Source organism: Salvelinus sp. IW2-2015, linkage group LG18, assembly GCF_002910315.2.
Source record: "Salvelinus sp. IW2-2015 linkage group LG18, ASM291031v2, whole genome shotgun sequence".
Taxonomy (NCBI): Eukaryota; Metazoa; Chordata; class Actinopteri; order Salmoniformes; family Salmonidae; genus Salvelinus; species Salvelinus sp. IW2-2015.
In genome coordinates this window covers 64920423-64946832 of record NC_036858.1, presented here as the reverse complement: position 1 = coordinate 64946832, position 26410 = coordinate 64920423, and the positions used below count along the sequence as shown (strand labels likewise).

Sequence of the window (26410 nt, the reverse complement as noted above, 5' to 3'; positions counted from 1 at the left end):
TTACCTATTCTCTCGGTGCCTCTCTCTGTCCTTGGACTTCTTCTTCTTGCGCTTCTTGGGTTTCTTGGCCCGACACTCCTCAGAGCTGTCCTTTCTCTCCTCTCTGTGAGGCTCGGGTCGTTTCTCCAGGGCTGGTCTGGCTGGGGAAAGGGCTGGGCGAGGTAGGGACTGACTGGGCTTGGTGCTGGAGCTCAGTGGGGTGGGCAGAGGGGTCTCCTGTGAAGGGTGGTAACCCCTCTCTTTACCTTCATCCCTCCACCTTGAGCGTCCATGAAGCTCCTCTCTGTGTGGGAGGCTGTGGTGGCTGTGCTCCCTCCTGTCCCTATTCCTGTCCTCTCTCGTTCTGTGGTGGTAATGGTGGTGACAGCGGTCCCTGTCCCTCTCTCTGGGGTGATAGCGTCGCTGTGAGAGGAATGCCTCAGACTCCCAGTTCCGGTGTCTGTCCCGGCTGAGCGAGCGGTCCCGGTACGACCGGTGGTAGTCTCTGTCTCGGTGGTCTCGCCGGTGCCGGTCTGAGTCATGGTCCCGGTTACGTTCACGGCTCCTGTCCCGGTGGTACCTATCCCCTTCTCCGTCTTTATCCCGGTCAGAAGAGTACAGCCGGTCTCGATCCCTATCGCGGTCCGAAGAATGTAGTCGGCCTTTCTCCTCCCGATCGGAAGAGTTCAACCTGCCTTTCTCCTCCCGATCGGAAGAGTTCAACCTGCCTTTCTCCTCCCGATCGGAAGAGTACATCTGGTCTCTTCCCTCTTTGGAGCTGGGCTTTCCATCCAGCCCTGCAGCTGGGCTGTTCTGGGTCTCTATGACGTCCTCCCCAGGTCCCCTGTGTGGGGCTCCGAGGCCTTTCGTGGCTCCCAGGCCTGGTCCGGAGAGGGCTGGGGCGACTGGGGTACTGAGGGCGCGGGGGGTGGGCTGGAGGAATAAGACCCCAGGGTTGGAGCTGGATTCCCTCAAGGCGTCGGTAAGTGGTTTAGCTCCAACATCAGCCAATGAGGATGGAGGTTTAGCAGCGGTTGATGGTGCGTGGTGAGGGAGGGGGCCAGAGTGAGTTTTAGCCATTTTCTCTGGGGTGAGGGAGAGGCGGCTGTCGATGTCGGCACTGTGCAGGCCTTGAGAGGTGCTGGCCTGGCTGGGGGTGGCGCAATACACCTCTTTGCTGTAGAAAAACAACATTTCATGAATTACTGGATCTTCAAATCATCAAGCAAAGTGGATCAAAAGAAGAGGATTTGATCACGCTCACCTTGGGCCACTGTGGTGAGCCTCCGCCCCATTAGACATGCTGGAACCCAAACCGGGCGACATCGCATGACCGTTACCGTGGATCTGCACAACAACACACACATAATGAGTACACAGGTGTTTGTGTGAATCCTTTTGCTAATGTGATTTGTGGAGTTCAGTGAAGTATTTAAAATGTGTGTCGACTGAGTATAGGTACCTTCTCAGGGTGTTTGATGTCATTGATGTTGTGGTGTCCGTTCTGGCTGAGTTTGGAGAAGCTGTTGGTCCCGTTACGGTGCATGGTAGCCTGGCCGTTACCGATGCCGTTGGTCTTGAGGGCCAGCACTCTGGGGACGGGGCCGTAGACGGTCTCTCCCTTYCTCCCGTTAATGTGAGGCTTAGCCGTGCCGTTCCCCAGACCACTGCCTCCCTCCTGGTCCGACTCCTCAGACGACTCCTGGCCGTACGGCACCAGGAACGACGCCCCGTGACCGTTTCTGTTACCGGAGGGAGTGCCGTTAACGTGGGGATCCCGGGGCGTAGACATGTCTGATGTAGACTGTGACGAAGAGGACGGCTGGACGTAAGAGGATGATGAGGGGCGGATCTGTTTGCCCTGACCGATGAAGAAGGAGAGCTTCTGGCGCTTGGCGGGGTCAGGGATGCCTGTGGGATGGCTGAGAGGATGGCTGAGAGGATGGGAGGAAGAGGTGGCGAGCGGGCTGTAGCTAGTCTTTCCCATGCTGCTGTCACTGCTGGTGCTGGGCTTAGAGCCAGAGGGGTAGTCACTTAGCGAGCCATTCCCATTGACGTGAAAGAGGTTCTTGGGGACACACACACACACATTGGTTACAGGCTCTTACTAAACATCTTGCCTCTGAACAGATTGTGCAAAAGCTGGTGTGTTTAGGCTGTACCTTGGCCATGTGTGGGGGCAGCTGTGGCCCTATGAAGCCAGTGTTGGTGTGCCGTGGCCCAATGTTGACCCGGGGTGTGAGGATGGGGCGGGGGGACGACTGGCCGAGGGGCCCCGGGGTCCGGCACGTGTGATTGTAGTCCCCTCCGTTCTTCAGATCAGGTGACCTTGTGGCCAGAACAGGCAGCACCCATGACAGATCAAAAAACTCAACCACAAAGGGAAAACAACCTGCGCAGAACTGTTGCGTGGTCCAACACAATGCTTTAACATGCCAATATTTTACACCATTCAAACAACGCTCCCCTTGGTTGACAGGGTGTACAATACACAGTGAATGGGAGCTCACCTGATGTAGAAGAGGACGTAAGCCTGCTGGTTGAGGACTGACCTAATGTCACTGACCAACACAGAGGAGTCATTCAACTGGTACCACTGGCCATTGCTAGCCTGAAAGAGAGAGACTTATAAAACATGCATCACACTGACATACGTAAGTATTAACATAATCCTTTATAGAAGACTGTAATCAAACATCTGGCTTACATAGAAGTGGTGAGAGGATTATTCACATGGGGGTTTGGGTTGTAGTCGTTAAGCTTTCTCTTTCATTGATTGTTCGTGAACCATCCTACTAGTGACTTCTGCCAATATTGGAGCTTACCTTGAAGTAGCAGTAGTAATACAGTGGGGAGAACAAGTATTTGGTACACTGCCGAATTTGCAGGTTTTCCTACTTACAAAGCATGTAGAGGTCTGTAATTTTTATCATAGGTACACTTCAACTGTGAGAGACGGAATCTAAAACAAAAATCCAGAAAATCACATTGTATGATTTTTAAGTAATTAATTTGCATTTTATTGCATGACATAAGTATTTGATCACCTACCAACCAGTAASAATTCCGGCTCTCACAGACCTGTTAGTTTTTCTTTAAGAAGCCCTCCTGTTCTCCACTCATTACCTGTATTAACTGCACCTGTTTGAACTCGTTACCTGTATAAAAGACACCTGTCCACACACTCAATCAAACAGACTCCAACCTCTCCACAATGGCCAAGACCAGAGAGCTGTGTAAGGACATCAGGGATAAAATTGTAGACCTGAACAAGGCTGGGATGGGCTACAGGACAATAGGCAAGCAGCTTGGTGAGAAGGCAACAACTGTTGGCGCAATTATTAAAAAATGGAAGAAGTTCAAGATGACAGTCAATCACCCTCAGTCTGGGGCTCCATGCAAGATCTCACCTCGTGGGGCATCAATGATCATGAGGAAGGTGAGGGATCAGCCCAGAACTACACGGCAGGACTTAGTCAATGACCTGAAGAGAGCTGGGACCACAGTCTCAAAGAAAACCATTAGTAATACACTACGCCGTCATGAATTAAAATCCTGCAGCGCACGCAAGGTCCCTCTGCTCAAGCCAGCGCATGTCCAGGCCCGTCTGAAGTTTGCCAATGACCATCTGGATGATCCAGAGGAGGAATGGGAGAAGGTCATGTGGTCTGATGAGACAAAAATAGAGCTTTTTTGGTCTAAACGCCACTGGCCGTGTTTGGAGGAAGAAGAAGGATGAGTACAACCCCAAGAACACCGTGAAGCATGGAGGTGGAAACATCATTCTTTGGGGATGCTTTTCTGCAAAGGGGACAGGACGACTGCACCGTATTGAGGGGAGGATGGATGGGGCCATGTATCGCGAGATCTTGGCCAACAACCTCCTTCCCTCAGTAAGAGCATTGAAGATGGGTCGTGGCTGGGTCTTCCAGCATGACAACGACCCGAAACACACAGCCAGGGCAACTAAGGAGTGGCTCYGTAAGAAGCATCTCAAGGTCCTGGAGTGGCCTAGCCAGTCTCCAGACCTGAACCCAATAGAAAATCTTTGGAGGGAGCTGAAAGTCCGTATTGGCCAGCGACAGCCCCTAAACCTGAAGGATCTGGAGAAGGTCTGTATGGAGGAGTGGGCCAAAATCCCTGCTGCAGTGTGCAAACCTGGAACTACAGGAAACGTATGATCTCTGTAATTGCAAACAAAGGTTTCTGTACCAAATATTAAGTTCTGCTTTTCTGATGTATCAAATAATTATGTCATGCAATAAAATGCAAATTAATTACTTAAAAATCATACAATGTGATTTTCTGGATTTTTGTTTTAGATTCCGTCTCTCACAGTTGAAGTGTACCTATGATAAAAATTACAGACCTCTACATGCTTTGTAAGTAGGAAAACCTGCAAAATCGGCAGTCTATCAAATACTTCTTCTCCCCACTGTATATATTAGGTTAGATGTTAGGGCTGACCTCAACAGTGTATTTTAGGAAGCCCTAAAATACAGTGCATTCGGGAAAGTATTCAAACCAATCCCCYTTTTCCACTTTGTTACGTTACAGCCTTATTCCATTTTCAGGCCTCTCCAGAGATGTTCGATCCGGTTCAAGTCTGGGCTCTGGCTGGGCCACTCAAAGACATTCAGAGACTTATCCTGAAGTCACTCCTGCATCGTCTTGTCTGTGTGCGTTGTCCTGTTGGAAGGTGAACCAATCGCCCTAGTCTGAGGTCCTGAGCGCTCTATAGCAGGTTTTCATCAAGGATCGCTCTGTACTTTGCTCTGTTCATCTTTCCCTTGATCCTGACTAGTCTCCCAGTCCCTGCTGCTGAAAAACATCCCCACAGCATGATGTTGCCACCACCATGCTTCACCGTAGGGATGGTGCCAGGTTTCCTCCAGACGTGACGCTTGGCATTCAGGCCAAAGAGTTCAATCTTGGTTTCATCAGACCAGAGAATCTTGTTACTCATGTTCTGAGAGTCCTTTAGGTGCCTTTTGGCAAACTCCAAGCAGGCTGTCATGTGCCCTTTACTGAGGAGTGGCTTCCGTCTGGCCACTCTACCATAAAGGCCTGATTGGTGGAGTGCTGYAGAGATGGTTGTCCATCGGGAAGGTTCCCCCATCTTCACAGAGGAACTCTGGAGCTCTGTCAGAGTGACCATCGGGTTCTTGGTCACCTCCCCTGACCAAGTCCCTTCTCCCCCGATTGCTCAGTTTGTCCGGGCGGCCAGCTCTAGGAAGAGTCTTGGTGGTTCCAAACTTTTTCCACTTAAGAATGATGAGGCCACTGTGTTCTTGGGGACCTTCAATGCTGCAGAAATGTTTTGGTAACCTTTCCCAGATCTGTGTCTCAGATCTAGACGGCCAAATTCTTCGACCTCATGCCTTGGTTTTTGCTCTGAMGTGCACTGTCAACTGTGGGACCTTATATAGACAGGTGTGTGCCTTTCCAAATCATGTCCAATCAATTGAACATACCCCAGGTGGGCTCCAACGAAGTTGTAGAAACATCGAGGATGATGGGGCTCCCGAGTGGCGCAGTGGTCTAAAGCACTGCACCTCGGTGTTAGAGGTGTCACTACACTGGTTCGAATCTAGGTTGTATCACAACCAGCCATGATTGGGAGTCCTATAGGGCAGCGCACAATTGGCCCAGCGTCTTTGGCCGTTGTAGGCCGTCATTTTAAATAAGAATGTGTTCTTAATGACTTGCCTAGTTAAATAAAGATAAAATGATCAATGGAAACAGGATGCACTGGAGCTCAACTTCGAGTCTCATAGCAAAGGGTCTGAATACTTATGTAGATAAAGGTGTTTAACTGTTACAAATAAAAACAGATTTTTCGTTTTGTCATTATGGGGTATTGTGTGTAGATCGAGTAAAAATCTATTTTAGAAAAAGGCTGTAACGTAATAAAATGTGGAAAAAGTCAAGGGGTCTGAATACACCGTATATTAGTGCTTACCTTGACGTAGCAGTAGTAGTGTCCAGCGTGGCAGCTGAAGCCAGAGTGCACCAGGACAGCATAGAGTACGTAGACCTGGGGCTCGCCGTGGGACTGAGACATGAAGGGACGCAGGTCTAGGCACTCAGCATACCTCACGTCCTAAAGGAGAGAAACAGGCAATGGCAGTGGAAATCTAGATAAAGATCTGTAAAAAACAACACTGATTTCCATGTACATTTTGCTGTCACTGACAATGTTTTCTGATGTCTTACCTTAGCGATCTTGCCCCCGTTGTAGTTGGCGAATCGCTTCAGTGAGATGGTGAGCACATTAGCGCTGCGGTGGATGGTGAATCTCTTAGAGGCTGGAACCATCTTCTTACACCTGCACAGACGGATCAGTTAGAAATACCAAAAACAAAACATGTAGAATTAGGTCACAATAACACCGGTTTAGGCAGCGTTATACTGAGATGGACAATAATAACACTGGTTTAAGCAGCGTTATACTGAGATGGACAATAATAACACTGGTTTAGGCAGCGTTATACTGAGATGGACAATAACACTGGTTTAGGCAGCGTTATACTGAGATGGACAATAACACTGGTTTAGGCAGCGTTATACTGAGATGGACAATAATAACACTGGTTTAAGCAGCGTTATACTGAGATGGACAATAATAACACTGGTTTAGGCAGCGTTATACTGAGATGGACAATAATAACACTGGTTTAGGCAGCGTTATACGCGATGAACAATAATGAATCCAGATCTACTTACTTAGCGCATCTGTAGGCATTCTCTCATCTAGCTGCTCAGGCTTAACAAACTGTTCCAGAGCCTTTGTGATATGGGAGCAGTCTGAAAGGTAACACGGGAGACAGTTGTCATGATGCATTCTTAGCAAGACACAATGGTTGACAGGTTCCCCATTGTGCAGCATGATAGGCAGTTCAAACCGTTACCTTTATTTCCAAAGCACAATCCAAATAAGGGTCAAAGGTGTCAGAGACTGCTTTGCAGTTGAAACCATTTTACTGTAAAAAGCAGACACAATTAGATCATCTTACCTATTACACCACGACAGTCATCTAATGGTGTACAACATACAGCGAGAAAGTATAGAAATCAACTTATTCAGCAGTTGTCACAGTGCTTTACAGATACAGTTGAAGTCGGAAGTTTACATACACTTAGGTTGGGAGTCATTAAAACTCGTTTTCCAACTAACCACAAATTTCTTGTTAACAAACTATAGTTTTGGCAAGTCAGTTAGGCCATCTACTTTGTGCATGACAACAGTAATTTTTTCAACAATTGTTACAGACAGATTATTTCACTTATAATTCACTGTATCACAATTCCAGTGGGTCAGAAGTTTACATACACTAAGTTGACTGCCTTTAAACAGCTTGGAAAATTCTATAAAATGATGTCATGGCTTTAAGAAGCTTCTGATGGGCTAATTGACATCATTTCAGTCAATTGAGGTGTACTTGTGGATGTTATTTCAAGGCCTACCTTCAAACGCAGTGCCTCTTTGCTTGACATCATGGAAAATAAAAAAAACAGCCAAGACCTCAGAAAAATATTGTAGACCTCCACAATTCTGGTTCATCCTTGGGAGCAATTTCCAAACGCCTGAAGGTACCACGTTCATCTGTACAAACATAGTAGCAAGTATAAACACCATGGACCATGCAGCCGTCATACCGCTCAGGAAGGAGACGTGTTCTGTCTCCTAGAGATGAACTACTTTGGTGCAAAAAGTGCAAATCAATCCCAGAACAACAGCAAAGGAACTTGTGAAGATGCTGGAGGAAACGGGTACAAAAGTATCTATATCCACAGTAAAACAAGGGAAAAGGGGGAGGCTTGTAAGCTGAAGAACCACCTCCCAACCGTGAAGCACGGGGGTGGCAGTATCATGCTTGTGGGGGTGCTTTGCTGCAGGAGGGACTGGTGCACTTCACAAAATAAATGGCATCATGAGGAAGGAAAATTATGTGAATATATTGAAGCAACATCAAGACATCAGTCAGGAAGTTAAAGCTTGGTCGCAAATGGGTCTTACAAATGGACAATGACCCCAAGCATACTTCCAAAGTTGTGGAAAGATGGCTTAAGGACAACAAAGTCAAGGTATTGGAGTGGCCATCACAAAGCCCTGACCTCAATCCTATAGAAGATTTGTGGGCAGAACTGAAAAAGCGTGTGTGAGCAAGGAGGAATGAGTCAAAATTCACCCTACTTATTGTGGGAAGCTTGTGGAAGGCTACCCAAAACATTTGATCCAAGTTAAAGGCAATGCTACCAAATACTAATTGAGTGTATGTAAACTTCTGACCCACTGGGAATGTGATGAAATAAATCACTACTATTATTCTGACATTTCACATTCTTAAAATAAAGTGGTGATCCTAAAACAGGGAATTTTTTACAAGGATTAAATGTCAGGAATAGTGAAAAATTTAGTTTAAATGTATTTGCTAAGGTGTATGTAAACCTCCGACTTCAACTGTACCTAGTCTAATACCCCAAAGAGCAAGCAACGCTCGTATCGGCTTCAGTAAGTGAAACATTTAAAGATTACACTAATAAGCCTACCTCTGGACCGTAGATACCCTCCAAAGACTTGATGGATGAAACTGGTTGCTTGCGTTTGCCTGTCCAATCTGTTGTAAAAGGAAACATCAAACCGTTAAAGATGCTTATCAGTGACTTCCAATAGCCTTAAGGGAAATTGCCTTTATGCGTATGCACAGGATCATATAAATCAAGATAGCCTTCATTTAATTTCTCATTGGGACAGCCCTTTGCGGAGCAACAGACAGCTGAGGAAATAGAGCAAAAGTAATTGCTGAGAGTAGAGGCAACATGTTGGGGGGCAGAATAGCCTTCCACTACACGGGAGGGGGATCCTAAAGTCAGTTAAGGGTCCCTGGTATATAGGAGATGGTCACTAAAACATGATATATTAATCATGTCTCACTCTGTGCTATACGTGAATGTGGGTCAGATGAGATGCAAGTCCAGAACAGTGCTTCCTAGTGGCTGAACACTGATTTCAGTGTAACACCTACTTGTTTAGAGGCAGGCAGGACTTTTGCATAGCGTCCACTGTGTACCGCAGGAACTCATGGGCGTCCTCTTGGCTGCCAAAGCGGAAATGCTTTGCAATCCCTGCACAGGTGTTATACAGAGGTGGGGAGGAAGACTCAATTAATGATAGACTTTAACCCTGTCAGTTTGCCCTACAAAAATGACAGCATCAACTTTTTTTGGAGGGAAAACTATTTTGCTGACAAGGTTTCCCAGAATTCTGCACCTGTGATGCAGTCCCAACTCTCCTTCCATTTTTGGAGGGAAAAACTATTTTGCGGACATGTTATTTAGTTGTAATGGCTTTCAACACGCCTGAACAAAGACTTTCCTATCAACTTTGTGCTAAAGGGTTTCCCCCTCTGATTCCAAGTAAACACTACTTACGTTTGAGCTCGTTGAGGACTCCGATGGGCTTGATGACATTCCCAGAGTTGGCGAAGACCTGGGTGATGTGATTCTGCATTGTGCACATCATACAGAACCCAGGCTCATGACCTGAACATCAACACAGATGACGGTCAATCAGGTAATAGGTATTAAAGGTACAATGCATTTAAAGGTCTCAATAACAAATCATTTATCATTTCTGGGTAACAATTAAATACCTTAATGTGATTGTTTTCAATTAAACTGGTAAAAAAATAAATCAAAATAGCTTAACAAAAATCTATTTCTCAAGCAAGAATTTTGCTAGGATTGTCTGGGAGTGATCTGAGTGGGGAGGGAAAAACTAGCTGTTACTGGCAAAGATGTTTGGAACTCTTTCTAATTGGTCTATTAACTAATTTACCAGGCCAAAACACCATCCCACCAAAACAGGCTGAAATTTCAGGCAGTCTTTTCAAACAGCTCTTACACTTAAAGGGCAATATCATAATTTTCACAGTATTATTCCAACTTTTAGGCTGGAAATGTATATAAAACACATTAAAAGCTAGTTGACTGCACTTGGCCTTTAAAGGGATACTTTGGGATTTTGGCAATGAAGCCCTTTTATCTACTTCCCCGGAGTCAGATGAACGGCATGAAGGAAGTTAGAAGTAGTTTTGTGAGCCAATGCTAACTATCATTAGCGCAATCACAAAGTTTATACCATAGAGTTTTGGTGCAGGTATAGCCAACTAGCGAAAAAATAATGCTGTAAAATATATCGTAAAAATAATATCCCGATATGTATTATTTTTCTTTTTTTACCCCATCACTAATTGCCAAAGCCCCAAGTATCCCTTGAAGCAAACAACCAACATACAGTGCCCAGAAAGTATTCACACCCCTTGACTTATTCCACATTTTACGTTACAGCCCGAATTCAAAATTGATTATTTTGATTTCTCTCACCCATCTACACACAATACTCCATAATAAAAAGTTAACATGGTTTTTGAATTTGTAGCAAATTTATTGAAAATGAAATAGAAAATAAATCGAATTTACACAAATCTTCGCACCCCTGAGTCAATACTTTGTAGAAGCACCTTTGGCGGCGATTACAGCTTTGAGTCATCTTGAATATGTCTGTCAACTTTTGGGATTTTCTCCCATTTTTTTCTTGCAAATGTTCTCAAGCTATGTTAAGTTAGATGGGGAGCGGCGGTGATCAGCAACCCTCAAGTCTTTCCACAGATTTCTAGGCTTTGGCTGGGCCACTCAATGACTTTCAAATTCTTGTTCTGAAGCCATTCCAGCATGGCTTTGGCTGTCTGCTTGGGGTTATTGTCCTGTTGGAATGTACATCTTCGCCCCCAGTCTGAGGTCGTTTGCACTCTGAAGCAGGTTCTTAGTAAAGGGTTTGCCTGTATTTGGCGCCATTCATTGTTCCCGCTATCCTTACCAGTCTCCCAGTCGCTGAATAGCATCACCATAGCATGATGCTGCTACCACCATGCTTCACAGTAGGGATGGTGTTAGACGGGTGATGAGCTGTGCCTGGTTTTCTCCAGACATAGCGCTTTGCATTCAGGCCAAATAGTTCMATTTTTGTCTCATCAGACCACAGAATCTTTTGCCTTATGATCTCGGTTTCACACTCCAGGTGTGCTGTCATGTAGAGACTGTTGTCCTTCTGGCAGATTCTCCCATCTCAGCCAAGGAACTCTGTAGTTCTGTCAGTGGTCATTGGGTTCTTGGTCACCTCCCCGACCAAGGTCCTTCTTGCCCGGTTGCTCAGTTCGGCCGGACGGCCAGCTCTAGGCAGTCTGTATAGTTCCATATTTTTTCAAATTCCCAATGATGGAGACCACTGTGCTCTTGGAAACATTCAACACTCAAGAAATTGTTATATACCCTTCCCCAGATATATAGTACCAGTCAAAAGTTTGGACACACCTGCTCTTTCAAKGGTTTTTCTTTCTTTACATTGTAGAATAATAGTGAAGACCTCAAAACTATGAAATAACACATATGGAATCACGTAGTAACCAAAAAAGTGTTAAACAAATMAAAAAATATTCTAAATTTGAAATTCTTCAAATAGCCACCCTTTGCCTTAACTTCCCTTGGGTAGGGGGCAGCATTCAGMATTTTGGATGAAAAGCATGCCCAAATTAAACTGCCAGCTACTCATCCCCAGAAGATATGCATATTATTAGTAGATTTGGATAGAAAACTCTGAAGTTTCTAAAACTGTTTGAATCATGTCTGTGAGTATAACAGAACTTATTTAGCAGGTGAAACCCTGAGGACAAACCATTCAGAATTGTTTTTCTTTGAGGTCACTCTCTTTTCAATGAGTTTTCATTGGGAAACCAGATTTCTAAGGGACCTTCTTGCAGTTCCTACCGCTTCCACTGGATGTCAAGTCTTTAGAAATTGGTTGAGGTTATTCCTTTGTGTAATGAAGAAGTACGGCCATCTTGAAGGAGGGTCACTCGAAATGTCCTGTTTGTTACAAGCGCATGACCAGAAAGCTAGCTACAGTTGGTTTTAATCCTGTATTGAACACAGATCATCCCGTCTTCAATTTGATTGATTATTTACGTTAAAAAATACCTAAAGTTGTATTACAAAAGTAGTTTGACATTTTTTGGCAAAGTTTACAGGTAACCTTTGAGATATTTTGTGGTCACGTTTCACAATTTAGAACCGGTGTTTTTCTGGATCAAACACGCCAAATAAATGGACATTTTGGATATATCGACGGAATTAATTGAACAAAAGGACCATTTGTGATGTTTATGGGACATATTGGAGTGCCAACAACAGAAGCTCGTCAAAGGTAAGGCATGAATTATATTTTTATTTCTGCGTTTTGTGTCGCGCCTGCAGGGTTGAAATATGCTTCTCTGTTTACAATGGTGCTATCCTCAGATAATAGCATCGTTTGCTTTCGCCGAAAAGCCTATTTGAATTCTGACATGTTGGCTGGATTCACAACCAGTGTAGCTTTAATTTGGTATCTTTCATGTGTAATTGAATGAAAGCGTGATTTTTTTTTATAGTAATTTTTTTGAAKTTGGCGCTCTGCATTTTCTGTCTTTTTGCCAAATGAGACAGTAGCGTCCCGCCTAAACTCAGATTTTTGGATATAAATATGAACTTTACCGAACAAAACATACATGTATTGTGTAACATGAAGTCCTATGAGTGTCATCTGATGATCATCAAACGTTAGTGATTAATTTKATCTCTTTCTGCTTTTTGTTACTCCTCTCTTTGGCTGGAAAAATGGCTGTCTTTTTCTGTGACTTGGCTCTAACCTAACATAATCGTTTGGTGTGCTTTCGTCTTAAAACCTTTTTGAAATCGGACACTTTGGCTGGATTTACAACAAGTGTATCTTTAAAATGGTGTGAAATACTTGTATATTTGAGGAATTTAAATTATGGGATTTCTGTTTTAAATTTGGCGCCCTGCAGTTTCACTGGCTGTTGACGAGGTGGGACGCTACCGTCCAAGATAACCTAGTGAGGTTAATGACAGCTTTGCACACTCTTGGCATTCTCTCAACCAGCTTCATGAGGTAGTCACCTGGAATGCATTTCAATTAACAAGTGTGCCTTGTTAAAAGTTCATTTGTGGAATTTCTTTCCTTAATGCATTTGAGTCAGTTGTTTTGTGACAAGGTAGGGTTAGTATACAGAAGATAGCCCTACTTGGTAAAAGACCAAGCCCATWTTATGGCAAGAACAGCTCAAAAAGGCAAAGAGAAATGACAGTCCATCATTACATTACTTTAAGGTCAGTCAATCTGTATAATTTCAAGAACTTTGAAAGTTACTTCAAGTGCAGTTGCAAAAACCATCAAGCGCTATGAAACTGGCTCTCATGAGGACCCCCAAAGAAAAGGAAGACCCAGAGTCACTTCTGCTGCAGAGGATAAGTTCATTAGAGKTAACTGCACCTCAGATTGCAGCCCAAATAAAATGCTTCACAGAGTTCAGTAACACACACACATCTCAACATCAACTGTTCAGAGGAGACTGCGTGAATCAAGCCTTCATGGTCAAATTGCTGCAAAGAAACCACTACTAAAAGGACATCAATAAGAAGAATAGACTTGCTTGGGCCAAGAAACACGAGCAATGGACATTAAACACGTGGAAATCTGTCCTTTGGTCTGATGAGTCCAAATTTGCGATTTTTGGTTCCAACTGTCGCATCTTTGTGAGACGCAGAGTACGTGAACGGATGATCTCCGCATGTGTGRTTCCCACCGTGAAGCATGGAGGAGGTGTAATGGTGCATTGCTGGTGACACTCAGTGATTTATTTAAAATTCAATACACACTTAACCAGCATGGCTACCACAGCATTCATAGTTTTGATGTCTTCACTATTATTCTACAATGTAGAAAATAGTAAAAAATAAAGAAAAACCCTTGAATGAGTAGGTTCCCAAACTTTTGACTGGTACTGTATGCCTCATCACAATTCTATGTCAGAGATCTACAGAGTTCCTTGGACTTAATGGTATAGTTTCTGCTCTGACATGCACTGTTAACTGTGGTACCTTATGTATGAATTCATACATAACACAACGTGGAATAAATCAAGTGGTATGAATACTTTCTGAAGTCTCGGTTTGTCGAATATTACTTATTTTCTTTCTCTTTCTAACCTTCTCCTGCTATGAAAATGTAACAACAGAGCCCCTGGTTCTATTACCCACATACATGTTTTAGAGTGCTCCCGGGACAGCATGTAGTTAGTGAGGGGAGCGGTATAGGTGAGACACTGCAGAGCTGAGTTGAGGAAGCAGGTGTTTCCCAGGTTCTGGAGACCTGATCCAATGCGGTGGACCTGGTTCCACTTCAGGCTGAGCCGCTCGGCTGGGAACAGCACCTTCTGGGGCAGGGCGATGCCGTCCCCACTGGTCAGCACCACTGCAAAGGGGAAGGGGAAAGAAATGGTCAAATACATACTGAAAGCCATGACAAAAGGAGTGTTGCCAGGTAGATAACCCAGTGGGAATAAATCTCTGAAGGTCATCTAAGGAAAAGTTTGTTTTTGACTGCGTCCAACTTCAAGGCAACTTCAGTCACTTATGAGAAGAGATGTGGGAAACGACAGCTACTCAACTCAGCACTCTCTGTATGGAGAGGCTTGAAATACAGTGCATTTAGAAAGTATTCAGACCCCTTGACCTTTTCCAATTTGTTACGTTACAGCCTTATTCTAAAATGGATTAAATTATTTTCCCCCTCATCAATCCACACACGACTCCATAATGACAAAGCAAAAATATGTTTAGATTTTTTTTTCTCATGACATTTACATAAGTATTCAGACCCTTTACTCAGTACTTTTGAAGCACCTTTGGCAGCGATTACAACCTTGAGTCTTCTTGGATATGATGCTACAAGCTTGGCACACCTGTTTTTGGGGAGTTTCTCCCATTCTTCTCTGCAGATCCTCTCAAGCTTTGTCAGGTTGGATGGGAAGCATCGCTGCACAGCTATTTTCTGGTCGCACCAGAGATGTTCGATCCGGTTCAAGTCCGGGCTCTGGCTGGGTCACTCAAAGATATTCAGAGACTTGTCCCGAAGCCACTCCTGCGTTGTCTTGGCTGTGTGCTTAGGGCCATTGTCCTGTTAGAAGGTGAACCATAGCCCCAGTCTGAGGTCCTGAGCAGGTTTTCGTCAAGGATCTCCCTGTACTTTGTGCCATTCATCTTTGCCTTGATCCTGACTAGTCTCCCATTCCCTGCTGCTGAAAAACACCCCCACAACACGATGCTGCCACCCACATGCTTCACCGTAGGGATGGTGACAGGTTTCCTACAGACGTGACGCTTGGCATTCAGGCTAAAGAGTTAAATCCTGGTTTCATCAGAACAGAGAATCTTGATTCTCTTGGTCTGAGAGTCCTTTAAGTGCCTTTTGGCAAACCCCAAGCAGGCTGTCATGTGCCTTTTACTGAGGAGTGGTTCCGCCTGGCCAAGCTACCATAAAGGGCTGATTGGTGRAGTGCTGCAGAGATGGTTGTCCTTCTGGAAGGTTCTCCCACAGAGGAACTCTAGAGCTCTGTCAGAGTGACCATCGGGTTCTTGGTCACCTCCCTGACCAAGGCCCTTCTTTCCCGATTGGCCGGGTGGCCAGCTCTAGGAAGAGTCTTGGTGGTTCCAAACTTGGTGGTTCATTTCAAGAATGATGGAGGCCACTGTGTTCTTGGGGACCTTCAATGCTGCAGAATGTTTTGGTACCCTTCCCCAGATCTGTGCCTCGACACAATCCAGTCCCGGAGCTCTACGGACAATTCTTGTCAACTGTGGGACCTTGTATAGACAGGTGTGTGAGCCTTTCCAAATCATACCAATCAAGTTGTAGAAACATCAAGGATGACCAATGTAAATAGGATGCACCTGAGCTCAACTTCCAGTCTCATAGCAAAGGGTCTGAATACTTATGTAAATAAGGTATGTTTTATATTTGTAATAAATGTGCAAAAAAATTATACAAACCTGTTTTAGCTTTGTCATTATGGGTTATTGTGTATATATTGATGAGGGGAAAAAATGTATAATCCATTTGAGAATAAGTCTAACATAACAAAATGTGGAGAAAGATATGAAGATGGCGCCGGAGGGGATAACCAACCATGCTATCTTGTTTGTTTTTTCACGTTGTTTGTAACTTGTTTTGTACATAATGTTGCTGCTACCGTCTCTTATGACCGAAAAGAGCTTCTTGACATCAGAACTGTGATTTCTCACCTCAGATTAGACAGAGTTTTTCTTCAATGAGTCAGACGGGAGGGAGATACTACAGACACCCGACCAAGCCCAGATCCCCATCATTTGCTGGAGAAGGTAACTGAGGTTTYGCGGAAAAAGATCAGGGTGCCTTGTGAGGATCAGGTGACAAGTGGCTTATCTGCCTTTGCCTTCCGTCCTGCTAGCTAACGTTCAATCGCTGGAAAATGGGACGAACTGAAAGCACGTATATCCTACCAACGGGACATTAAAAACTATAATATCTTATGTTTCACTGAGTCGTGGCTGAACGACGACATACAGCTGGTGGGTTATACAATATCTATCGGCAGGATAGAACAGCAGCCTCTGGTAAGACACAGGGCGGGGGCCTATGCATATATGTTAACAGCTGGTGCACGATATCTAAGGAAGTCTCGAGGTTTTGCTCGCCTGAGGTAGAGTATCTCATGATAAGCTGTAGATCACACTATCTACCTAGAGAGTTTATCTGCGGACTCTCCTTCACCGCAGCCAACGTGAGTAAAACATTTAAACGTGTTAACCCTCGCAAGGCTGCCGGCCCAGACGGCATCCCTAGCCGCGTCCTCATGCGCAGACCAGCTGACTGGTGTGTTTACAGACATATTCAATCAATTCCTATCAGCGTCTGCTGTTCCCACATTCTTCAAGAGGGCCACCATTGTTCCTGTTCCCAAGAAAGCTAAGGTAACTGAGCTAAATGACTATCGCCCCGTAGCACTCACTTCCATCATCATGAAGTGCTTTGAGAGTCTAATCAAGGATCATATCACCTCCACCCTACCTGACACCCTAGACCCACTCCAATTTGCTTACCGCCCCAATAGGTCCACAGACGACGCAATCACATTGCCCTAACCCATGTAAGAATGCTGTTCATCGACTACAGCTCAGGATTTAACRCCATAGTACCCTCCAAACTTGACATTTAGCTCCATAGGTCGCGACCCGGCCCAATGGAGTCCTGGACTTTCTGACGAGCCGCCCCCAGGTGGTGAGGGTAGGAAACAACATCTCCACCCCACTGATCCTCAACACTGGGGTCCCACAAGGGTGCGTTCTCAGCCCTCTCCTGTACTCCCTGTTCACCCATGACTGCGTGGCCATGCACGCCTCCAACTCAATCATCAAGTTTGCAGACGACAATACAGTGGTAGGCTTGATTACCAACAACGACGAGGCGGCCCACAGGGAGGAGGTGAGGGCCCTCAGTGTGGTGTCAGGAAAATAACCTCACACTCAACGTCAACAAAACAAAGGAGATGATCGTGGACTTCAGGAAACAGCAGAGGGAGCACCCCCCTATCCACATCAACGGGACAGTAGTGGAGAAGGTGGAAAGTTAAGTTCTTCGGCGTACACATCACAGATGAACTGAGAAGGTCCACCCACACAGCGTGGTGAAKAAGGCGCAGCAGCACCTCTTCAACCTCAGGAGGCTGAAGAAATTTGGCTTGTCACCAAAAACACTCAAACTTTTACAGATGCACAATCGAGAGCATCCTGTCGGGCTGTATCACCGCCTGGTACGGCAACTGCTCCGGCAACAACCGCAAGGCTCTCCAGAGGGTAGTGAGCTCTGCACAACGCATCACCGGGGGCAAACTACCTGCCTTCCAGGACACCTACACCACCCGATATCATATCAAAAAGATCATCAAGGACAACAACCACCCAAGCCACTGCCTGTTCACCCCGCTATCATCCAGAAGGCGAGGTCAGTACAGGTGCATCAAAGCTGGGACCGAGAGACTGAAAAACAGCTTCTATCTCAAGGCCATCAGACTGTTAAACAGCCAKCACTAACATTGAGTGGCTGCTGCCAACATACTGACTCAAATTTCTAGCCACTTTAATAATTCATTATTGGATGTAATAAATGTATCACTAGTCACTTTAAACAATGCCACTTYATATAATGTTTACATACCCTACATTACTCATCTAATATGTATATACTGTACTCTATACCATCTACTGCATCTTGCCTATGCCGTTCGGCCATCGCTCATCCATATATGTACATATTCTTATTCATTCCTTTACACTTGTGTGTGTATAAGGTAGTTGTGAAATTGTTAGATATTAATGCATGGTCGGAACTAGAAGCACAAGCATTTCACTACACTCGCATTACCATGTGTATGTGACCAATAAAATTGGATTTTGTATTTTATGTAGCTGTCAACATGCTGKCACTATAACCGCACTCAATGTGCTGTATAYYGCCATAAGCAAACAGGAAAACACTCATCCAGAGGCGGTGTTCCTAGTGGCCGTGGACTTTAATGCAGGCAAACTTAAATCCTTTTTACCTAATTTCTATCAGCATGTTAAATTTGCAACCAGAGGGGGACAAAATCTAGACCACCTTTACTCCACACACAGAGACGCATACAAAGCTCTCCCTCGCCCTCCATTTGGCAAATCTGACCATAATTCTATCCTCCTGATTCTTGTTTACAAGCAACAATTAAAGCAGGAAGCACCAGTGACTCGGTCTATAAAAAAGTGGTCAGATGAAGCCGAAGCAAAACAGTCCTGTAGTTTAGCAATCACAGAATGGAACATGTTCCAGGATTCATTTTATGCACTTGGAGTCCTGCAACCAAAGATACCTTGTCTACTATATCTGTTATGAGTTAATTAAAAGATTTGAGTTGAGCACACCAACCTTGCTCCTTGGGCCTGTCTGCACTGCTGCTGTAGACTGTGGCTCCAGGGGTGGGGCCCATGCAGCCCCCTGTCTTCACCCTGGGGGTGTCGGAGGACGAGGGGCCCCCCGCCCCCCAGCTGGAGCAGCCACTGTCCATCCCGTTCCTGTCACCGCCGGGAAAGTTCAGCGATCCTGAGCGCTTGCACCCGACTGACTCTAGGTCAGATTTCTCTGAAGATCTGTCAACTATGGTCATTGTTCATTGCTGTTGGACAAAAACCACAAATAGAGAGGGTGATGTTAGGCAATGTTTCTTTAGATACTAACCTAGGCCTAGTTGGGAGTACTGAACTGTGTCTGACAAATCATCCTGGAGGTAGAACACATGAAGTAACACCTAGGAATATAAAAGYAAACATCTTGAACAAGACTAGCTCTGTAGCTCTAGAAGAGGATGAAAGAGCTTTACAGAAACTCTAACAGCCCATAAACCACCTAAAAGCATCCTATTTTCCATTTCAAACTCACATTATTTCCTGGAACTCTAATGGGTCAGTGCTACCATCCACTTTGAAGATGCAGATTGTGGCTAATTCAGTGCACTGTACAAAAATGTAATGTATTCCTAGAACCTATCTTACACAGCAACAGTTAAGATTATGATTGTCATAAACATTTATGTTCTGAGTGTCACAATGTGACTAACATATTTTCAGTGCCCAAATAAATCAACTGATTGTTATCCTGGGTAAGATTTCAGGATGTAAGTAGTAGAGGTCGACCGATTAATCGGAATGGCCGATTAATTAGGGCCGATATCACGTTTTCATAACATTTTTTTTTTTTTTTTTACAGCTTTATTTAACTAGGCAAGTCAGTTAAGAACACATTCTTATTTTCAATGACGGCCTAGGTACGGTGGGTTAACTGCCTTGTTCAGGGGCAGAACGACAGATTTTTACCTTGTCAGCTCAGGGATTCAATCTTGCAACCTTACGGTTAACTAGTCCAACGCTCTAACCACCTGCCTCACGAGGAGCCTGCCTGTTACGTGAATGCAGTAAGAAGCTAGCTAGCATTAAACTTATCTTATAAAAAACAATCAATCATAATCACTAGTTATAACTACATATGGTTGATGATATTACTAGTTTATCTAGCGTGTCCTGCGTTGCATATAATCGATGCGGTGCGCATTCGCGAAAAAGGACTGTCGTTGCTCCACCGTGTACCTAACCATAAACATCAATGCCTTTCTTAAAATCAATACACAGAAGTATATATTTTTTTAAACCTGCATATTTAGGTAAAAGAAATCCTGGTTAGCAGGCAATATTAACCAGGTGAAATTGTGTCACTTCTCTTGCGTTCATTGCACGCAGAGTCAGGGTATATGCAACAGTTTGGGCCGCCTGGCTCATTGCAAACTAATTTGCCAGAATTTTACGTAATTATGACATAACATTGAAGGTTGTGCAATGTAACAGGAATATTTCGACTTATGGATGCCACCTGTTAGATAAAATACGGAACGGTTCCGTATTTCACTGAAAGAATAAACGTTTTGTTTTCGAGATGATAGTTTCTGGATTCGACCATATTAATGACCTAAGGCTCGTATTTCTGTGTGTTATTATGTTATAATTAAGTCTATGATTTGATAGAGCAGTRTGACTGAGCGATGGTAGGCACCAGCAGGCTCGTAAGCATTCATTCAAACAGCACTTTCGTGCGTATTGCCAGCAGCTCTTCGCAATGCTTCAAGCATTGCGCTGTTTATGACTTCAAGCCTATCAACTCCCAAGATTAGGCTGGTGTAACCGATGTGAAATGGCTAGCTAGTTAGCGGGGTGCGCGCTAATAGCGTTTCAAACGTCACTCGCTCTGAGACTTGGAGTAGTTGTTCCCCTTGCTCTGCATGGGTAACGCTGCTTCGAGGGTGGCTGTTGTCGATGTGTTCCTGGTTCGAGCCCAGGTAGCGGCGAGGAGAGGGATGGAAGCTATACTCTTACACTGGCAATACTAAAGTGCCTATAAGAACATCCAATAGTCAAAGGTATATGAAATACAAATCGTATAGAGAGAAATAGTCCTATAATTCCTACAACCTAAAACATTTTACCTGGGAATATTGAAGACTCATGTTAAAAGGAACCACCAGCTTTCATATGTTCTCATGTTCTGAGCAAGGAACTTAAACGTTAGCTTCTTTACATGGCACATATTGCACTTTTACTTTCTTCTGCAATACTTTGTTTTTGCATTATTTAAACCAAATTGAACATGTTTCATTATTTATTTGAAGCTAAGTTGATATTATTGATGTATTATATTAAGTTAAAATAAGTGTTCATTCAGTATTGATGTAATTGTCATTATTACAAATACATTTTTACAAAATGGGCCGATTAATCGGTATCGGCTTTTTTTGGTCCTCCAACAACCGGTATCGGCGTTGAAAAGTCATAATCGGTCGACCTCTAGTAAGTAGCCTCAATCACACAGAGCATCAACCAGGATTGTCCTGCTCAATTACCAGCAGGTGGTCTGTCTGGTGGTGTAAATGGGTCATATAAAAGTCATGCAGACAACCCCATGGATATAAAAGCAAAAGTATTTCTCAGAGTAAGAAAACGAGTTCTGCAAACARTGTAGAAGCCCCGAAGGCATGCTCTGCTTAGGTTTTGCATTGAATTTACATGCGACACAGAGACAAAGCTTTGAAGTTTGGTTTAGTGATACGTTTAGTGACTGCAAGTTATAGAAAAACATTACAACAAAGTGAACAGCAATCCTAAATGGACCCCTACACCCTATGCCCCAGTGGAGATCTGAAAGAATTTGACAGGAAATGTATGATTTTTGCCTTAGTCAAGACTAAAATCCAGGAATTCAGCAAAAAATAAAACAGGATTTAGGAAATATGTTCAAGTATTCGCAAAAATAAAAAGACATACAGTACATGAGCAAAAGTATGTGGACACCTGCTCGTCGAACATCACATTCCAAAATCATGGGCATTAATATGGAGTTGGTCCCCCCTTTGCTGTTCTAACAGCCTCCACTCTTCTGGGAAGGCGCTGTAACACTGCAGCGGGGACTTTATTCCATGTAGCCATGAGCATTAGTGAGGTCAGGTACTGATGTTGGGCAATTAGGCCTGGCTCGCAGACGGCATTCCAATTCATCCCCAAGGTGTTCGGTGGGATTGAGGTCAGCACAGTCAAGTTCATCGACACCGATCTCGACAAACCAGTTCTGTATGGACCTTGCTTTGTGCACAGGGGCATTGTCATGCAGAAACAGGAAAGAGCATTCCCTAAACAGTGGCCACAAAGTTGTAAGCACAGATTCATCTAGAATGTCATTGTATGCTATAGCGTTAAGATTTCCCTTCACTGGAACTAAGGGGCCTAGCCCGAACCATGAAAAACAGCCCCAGACCATTATTTCTCCTCCAACAAACTTCACAGTTGGTACTACGCATTCGGGCATCAGCCAAACCCTGATTAATCCGTCAACCCCAGATTAATCCGTCGGACTGCCAGATGGTGTAGTGATTCATCACTCCAGAGAATGCTATTCCACTTCTCCAGAGTCCAATGGCGGCAAACTTTACACCACTCCAGCCGACGTTTGGCATTGCGCATGGTGATCTTATGCTTGGGTGCGGCTGCTCGGCCATGGAAACCCATTTYATGAAGCTCCTGACGAACAGTTATTGTGCTGACGTTGCTTCCAGAGGCAGTTTGGAATTCGGTAGTGAGTGTTGCAACTGAGGACAGACGATTTTTAAGCAATAACAGCACTTACAGATGACCAGGGCAGCTCTAGCAGGACAGAAATTTGACAAACTGACTTGTTGGAAAGGTGGCATCCTATGATGGTGCCACATTGAAAGTCACTGAGCTCTTTAGTAAGGCCATTCTACTGCCAATGTTTGTCTATGGAAATTGCATGGCTGTGTGCTCGATTTTATACACCTGTCAGCAACGGGTGTGGCTGAAATAGCCGAATCAACTAATTTGAAGGGGTGTCAACATACACTATATATACAAAAGTATGTGATTGTGTCTCAAGGTAATCAAGGTAAGAAGTTATTGTATTTGAAAAAAACAAATCTCTTTTTGGCTTAGTTGTGGTCAATGTAAAGTGTAAATTAATATGCTCCGACCATCCGCTCCAATAAAAATCGGCCCGTGGCTGAATCTAACTTCCTACCTGAGTGAGTCTAGGGGTCAGCGTTTGAGTTGCATCTTGGACATCTGGGTTGCATATATAGTAAATACGTTTCTGAGACACACACACACACAACTTTACTAAAACGTCGGCAAATTATATCACATTATCACTACAGGTCAGTAGTCTAAACTTTTTTATTATTATATTTTTTACCCCCCTTTTCTCCCCAATTTCGTGGTATCCAATTGTTAGTAGTTACGGTCTTCTCTCATCGCTACAACTCCCGCACAGACTCGGGAGAGGCGAAGGTCGAGCCAAGATTTGGATGCGCGCTGTGTTAAGCAGCAGTCCAACCCGGAAGCCAGCCGCACCAATGTGTCGGAGGAAACACCGTACACCTAGCGACCTGGTCAGCGTGCACTGCGCCCTGCGCGATGAGACAAGGATATCCCTGCCGGCCAAACCCTCCCTAACCCGGACAACGCTGGGCCAATTGTGCGCCACCCCATGGGCCTCCCGGTCGCGGCCGGCTGCGAAGGAGCCTGGGCTCGAACTCAGTCTCTGGTGGCACAGCTAGCACTCCAGTGCCTTAGACCACTGCGCCACCCGGGAGGCCCTAGTAGTCTAAACTTTTTATTGATAATATATTATATTATATATTATACTATAAATGCAACAAGTGTTAGTCCCATGTTTCCTGATCTGAAATAAAATATGCCAGAAATGTTCAAAATCACACAAAAAATATCTCTAAAATGTTGTGCATAAATTTGTTTACATCCCTGTTAGTGAGATTGTCTCCTTTGCCAAGATATCTGTGGCATATCAAGAGGCTGATTAAACAGCATGATCATTACACAGGTACACCTTGTGCTGGGGACAATAAAAGGACACTCTAAAATGTGCAGTTATGTCACACAATGCCAAAGATGTCTCAAGTTTTGAGGGCGCGTGCAATTGGCAGATATGTCCACCAGAGCTGAATGTAAATTTTTCTACCATAAACAACCTCTAACCTCATTTCAGAAAATGTGGCAGTAAGTCCAACCGGACTCACAACCGCAGACGACGTGTAACCACGCCAGCCCAGGTTCTCCACATCCGGCTTCTTCACCTGAGGGATCATCTGAGACCAGCCACCCAGACAGTTGATGAAACTGTGGGTTTGGACAACCCAAGAATTTCTGCAGTTCAGCATCGTAACTGACTTCTGTGGGCAAATGCTCACCTTCGATGGCCACTGGCATGCTGGAGAACTGTGCTCTTCACGGAAGAATCACAGTTTCAACTGTACCGGGCAGATGGCAGAAAGTGTGTATGGCATTGCATGGGCAAGCGGTTTGCTTATGTCAATGTTGTGAACAGAGTGCCCCATGGTGGCGGTGGGGTTATGGTATGGGCAGGCATAAGCTACGGACAATGAACACAATTTCATTTTAGATCAATTACATTTTAATACACAGAGATACCGGAAGCTGAAAATGTCCCAGTTCTTCCATGGCCTGCATACTCACCAGACGTCACCCATTGAGCATGTTTGGGATGCTCTGGATCGACGTGTACAACAGCGTGTTCCAGTTTCCACCAATTCCCACAACTTCACAGTCATTGAAGGAGTGGGACAACATTCCACCGGTCACAATCAACAGCATGATCAACGGTATGCGAAGGAGATGTGTCGCGCTGCATGAGGTAAATTGTGGTCACACCAGATACTGACTGGTTTTCTGATCCACGCCCCTACATTTTTTTTTAAAGGTATCTGTGACCAACAGATGCATATCTGTATTCCCAGTCATGAGAAATTCATAGATTATGGCCTAATGAATTTATTTCAATTGACTGATTTCCTTATATAAACTGTAACTTAGTCAAATCTTTGAAATTGTTGCATGTAGCGTTTATTTTTGTTCAGTTTATTTAGCTACTACTGAAGTCACATGGACAACATTTTATTKTTTATATAACATTTCAAATTACAATACAAACATACGACATCACTACATGTATATTTTTTTCTGAATAAACAAAAATCACAAGGTGTGACTTTCAAAAGTTTAAGCTCCTAAAAAAAAAAAGAAAAAAAAGAAAGGATAACAAAACCAGTAGTGTTTTTTTGTTATTGACTAATTCTAGGGATTTTATTAGATATTGGATTTCAAGTAAAAATATATTGCATTTAGGGACAGATTTCAAATATTAGTTTGTGTATATAAAATTTACCAAAGAGAATGRAGAAATGAACGACTAATTCAGTGGTTTTGTTTTCATTTGAATAATAACATATTACATCTTTCATTGTAAATACATGGGTCTTATTGATGAAATAAAAAATGTAAATACTTAACTAGCTCCAAAATAACTTCAGAGTCAAAATGTGTATAATAGTTTCTCCTTTATCACAGAAAAGACAGATGTCCTCTAAATCCATGAATTTAGACAAGTTATTGCAAGGCTATATTTTGTGCAAGATTTTAAAGTGAATTTATTTTACTTTATTTGATATACAAAATTTGTGAGGAAGCAACCAAGCTTTCTTCCATTCAATTTCAGTAATATGTGCATTCCAGAAGAATTTCCCTCTAGGAGAGATCTTGCTCTTGGAGTGAAAAAGTTCTTTATGAATGTATTATTACATTTCTTATCCAGCAGGGGGAAACCTAACAAATTGTGCATCTACCATCACGTGTTCACCAAAACAAATGAGATTTCATTAATTGAATAAGTCCTGAAGGTATTGCTTTGCATATAGAATTAAATTATTTTTAATGTATTGGGAAGTTATGTTTTTAAGAACTTTCTATAAGAGAGTATATTTCCTTTATCAAATAAATCAAGCACAAACATAATATTTATTTCGACCCACTTAGGAAAGAACAAAGACTTGTTTTTAACAACAATATCTTTGTTGTTCTACAGAAGTGCCTGGTGATYAGTTACAAATAGGGATAGAGCAGGGTATGGACAACATTGTAGCTAGCATTAATGACACGTGACATACAGGAACAAACACTAAAGTGAAACCAGAGACGGATGAGGAAGCGAGACATCTCACTCCCTCATTTTTTTCTGGTTCATATACAGTCAATTAACTAAGCAGACAAACTGTGACAATTATTTAAATGGTAAAAGGCCTGAGTAAGACATCTTAATTTATGCACCATCTTTGGTGAAAGATTTCCAGGGAAAGAAACCATCTTTCTCCGAAATCAGAATAGGGAAGCTTTGATCTTAAAGGGGCAATCAGAATTCAAAACAATAACCCCGACCCTGTTTCGGTAAAAAAAAAAGCTGAGGGATGGGGCTGGAGAAATGTAACCACTCTAAAATGTATAGACAGCGCTCTGGATGCAAGACCAGACCATCCATGAT

General features: G+C 43.8%; 1 protein-coding gene across 1 annotated transcript in view; it reads right to left on the bottom strand.

Moving 5' to 3' along the window:
* The window catches only part of LOC111977413 (ubiquitin carboxyl-terminal hydrolase 42-like), a 29691-nt gene that overhangs the window by 1878 nt on the left and 1403 nt on the right, over positions 1 to 26410 (bottom strand). The window contains 15 exon segments of the mRNA XM_070448657.1: positions 5 to 1156; positions 1244 to 1326; positions 1442 to 2047; positions 2142 to 2307; positions 2490 to 2590; positions 5942 to 6082; positions 6196 to 6307; positions 6706 to 6730; positions 6733 to 6782; positions 6886 to 6962; positions 8519 to 8600; positions 9009 to 9108; positions 9415 to 9525; positions 14141 to 14350; positions 18875 to 19121. Coding sequence (XP_070304758.1) covers positions 5 to 1156; positions 1244 to 1326; positions 1442 to 2047; positions 2142 to 2307; positions 2490 to 2590; positions 5942 to 6082; positions 6196 to 6307; positions 6706 to 6730; positions 6733 to 6782; positions 6886 to 6962; positions 8519 to 8600; positions 9009 to 9108; positions 9415 to 9525; positions 14141 to 14350; positions 18875 to 19112 — 3254 coding nt within the window. The 5' untranslated portion in view covers positions 19113 to 19121.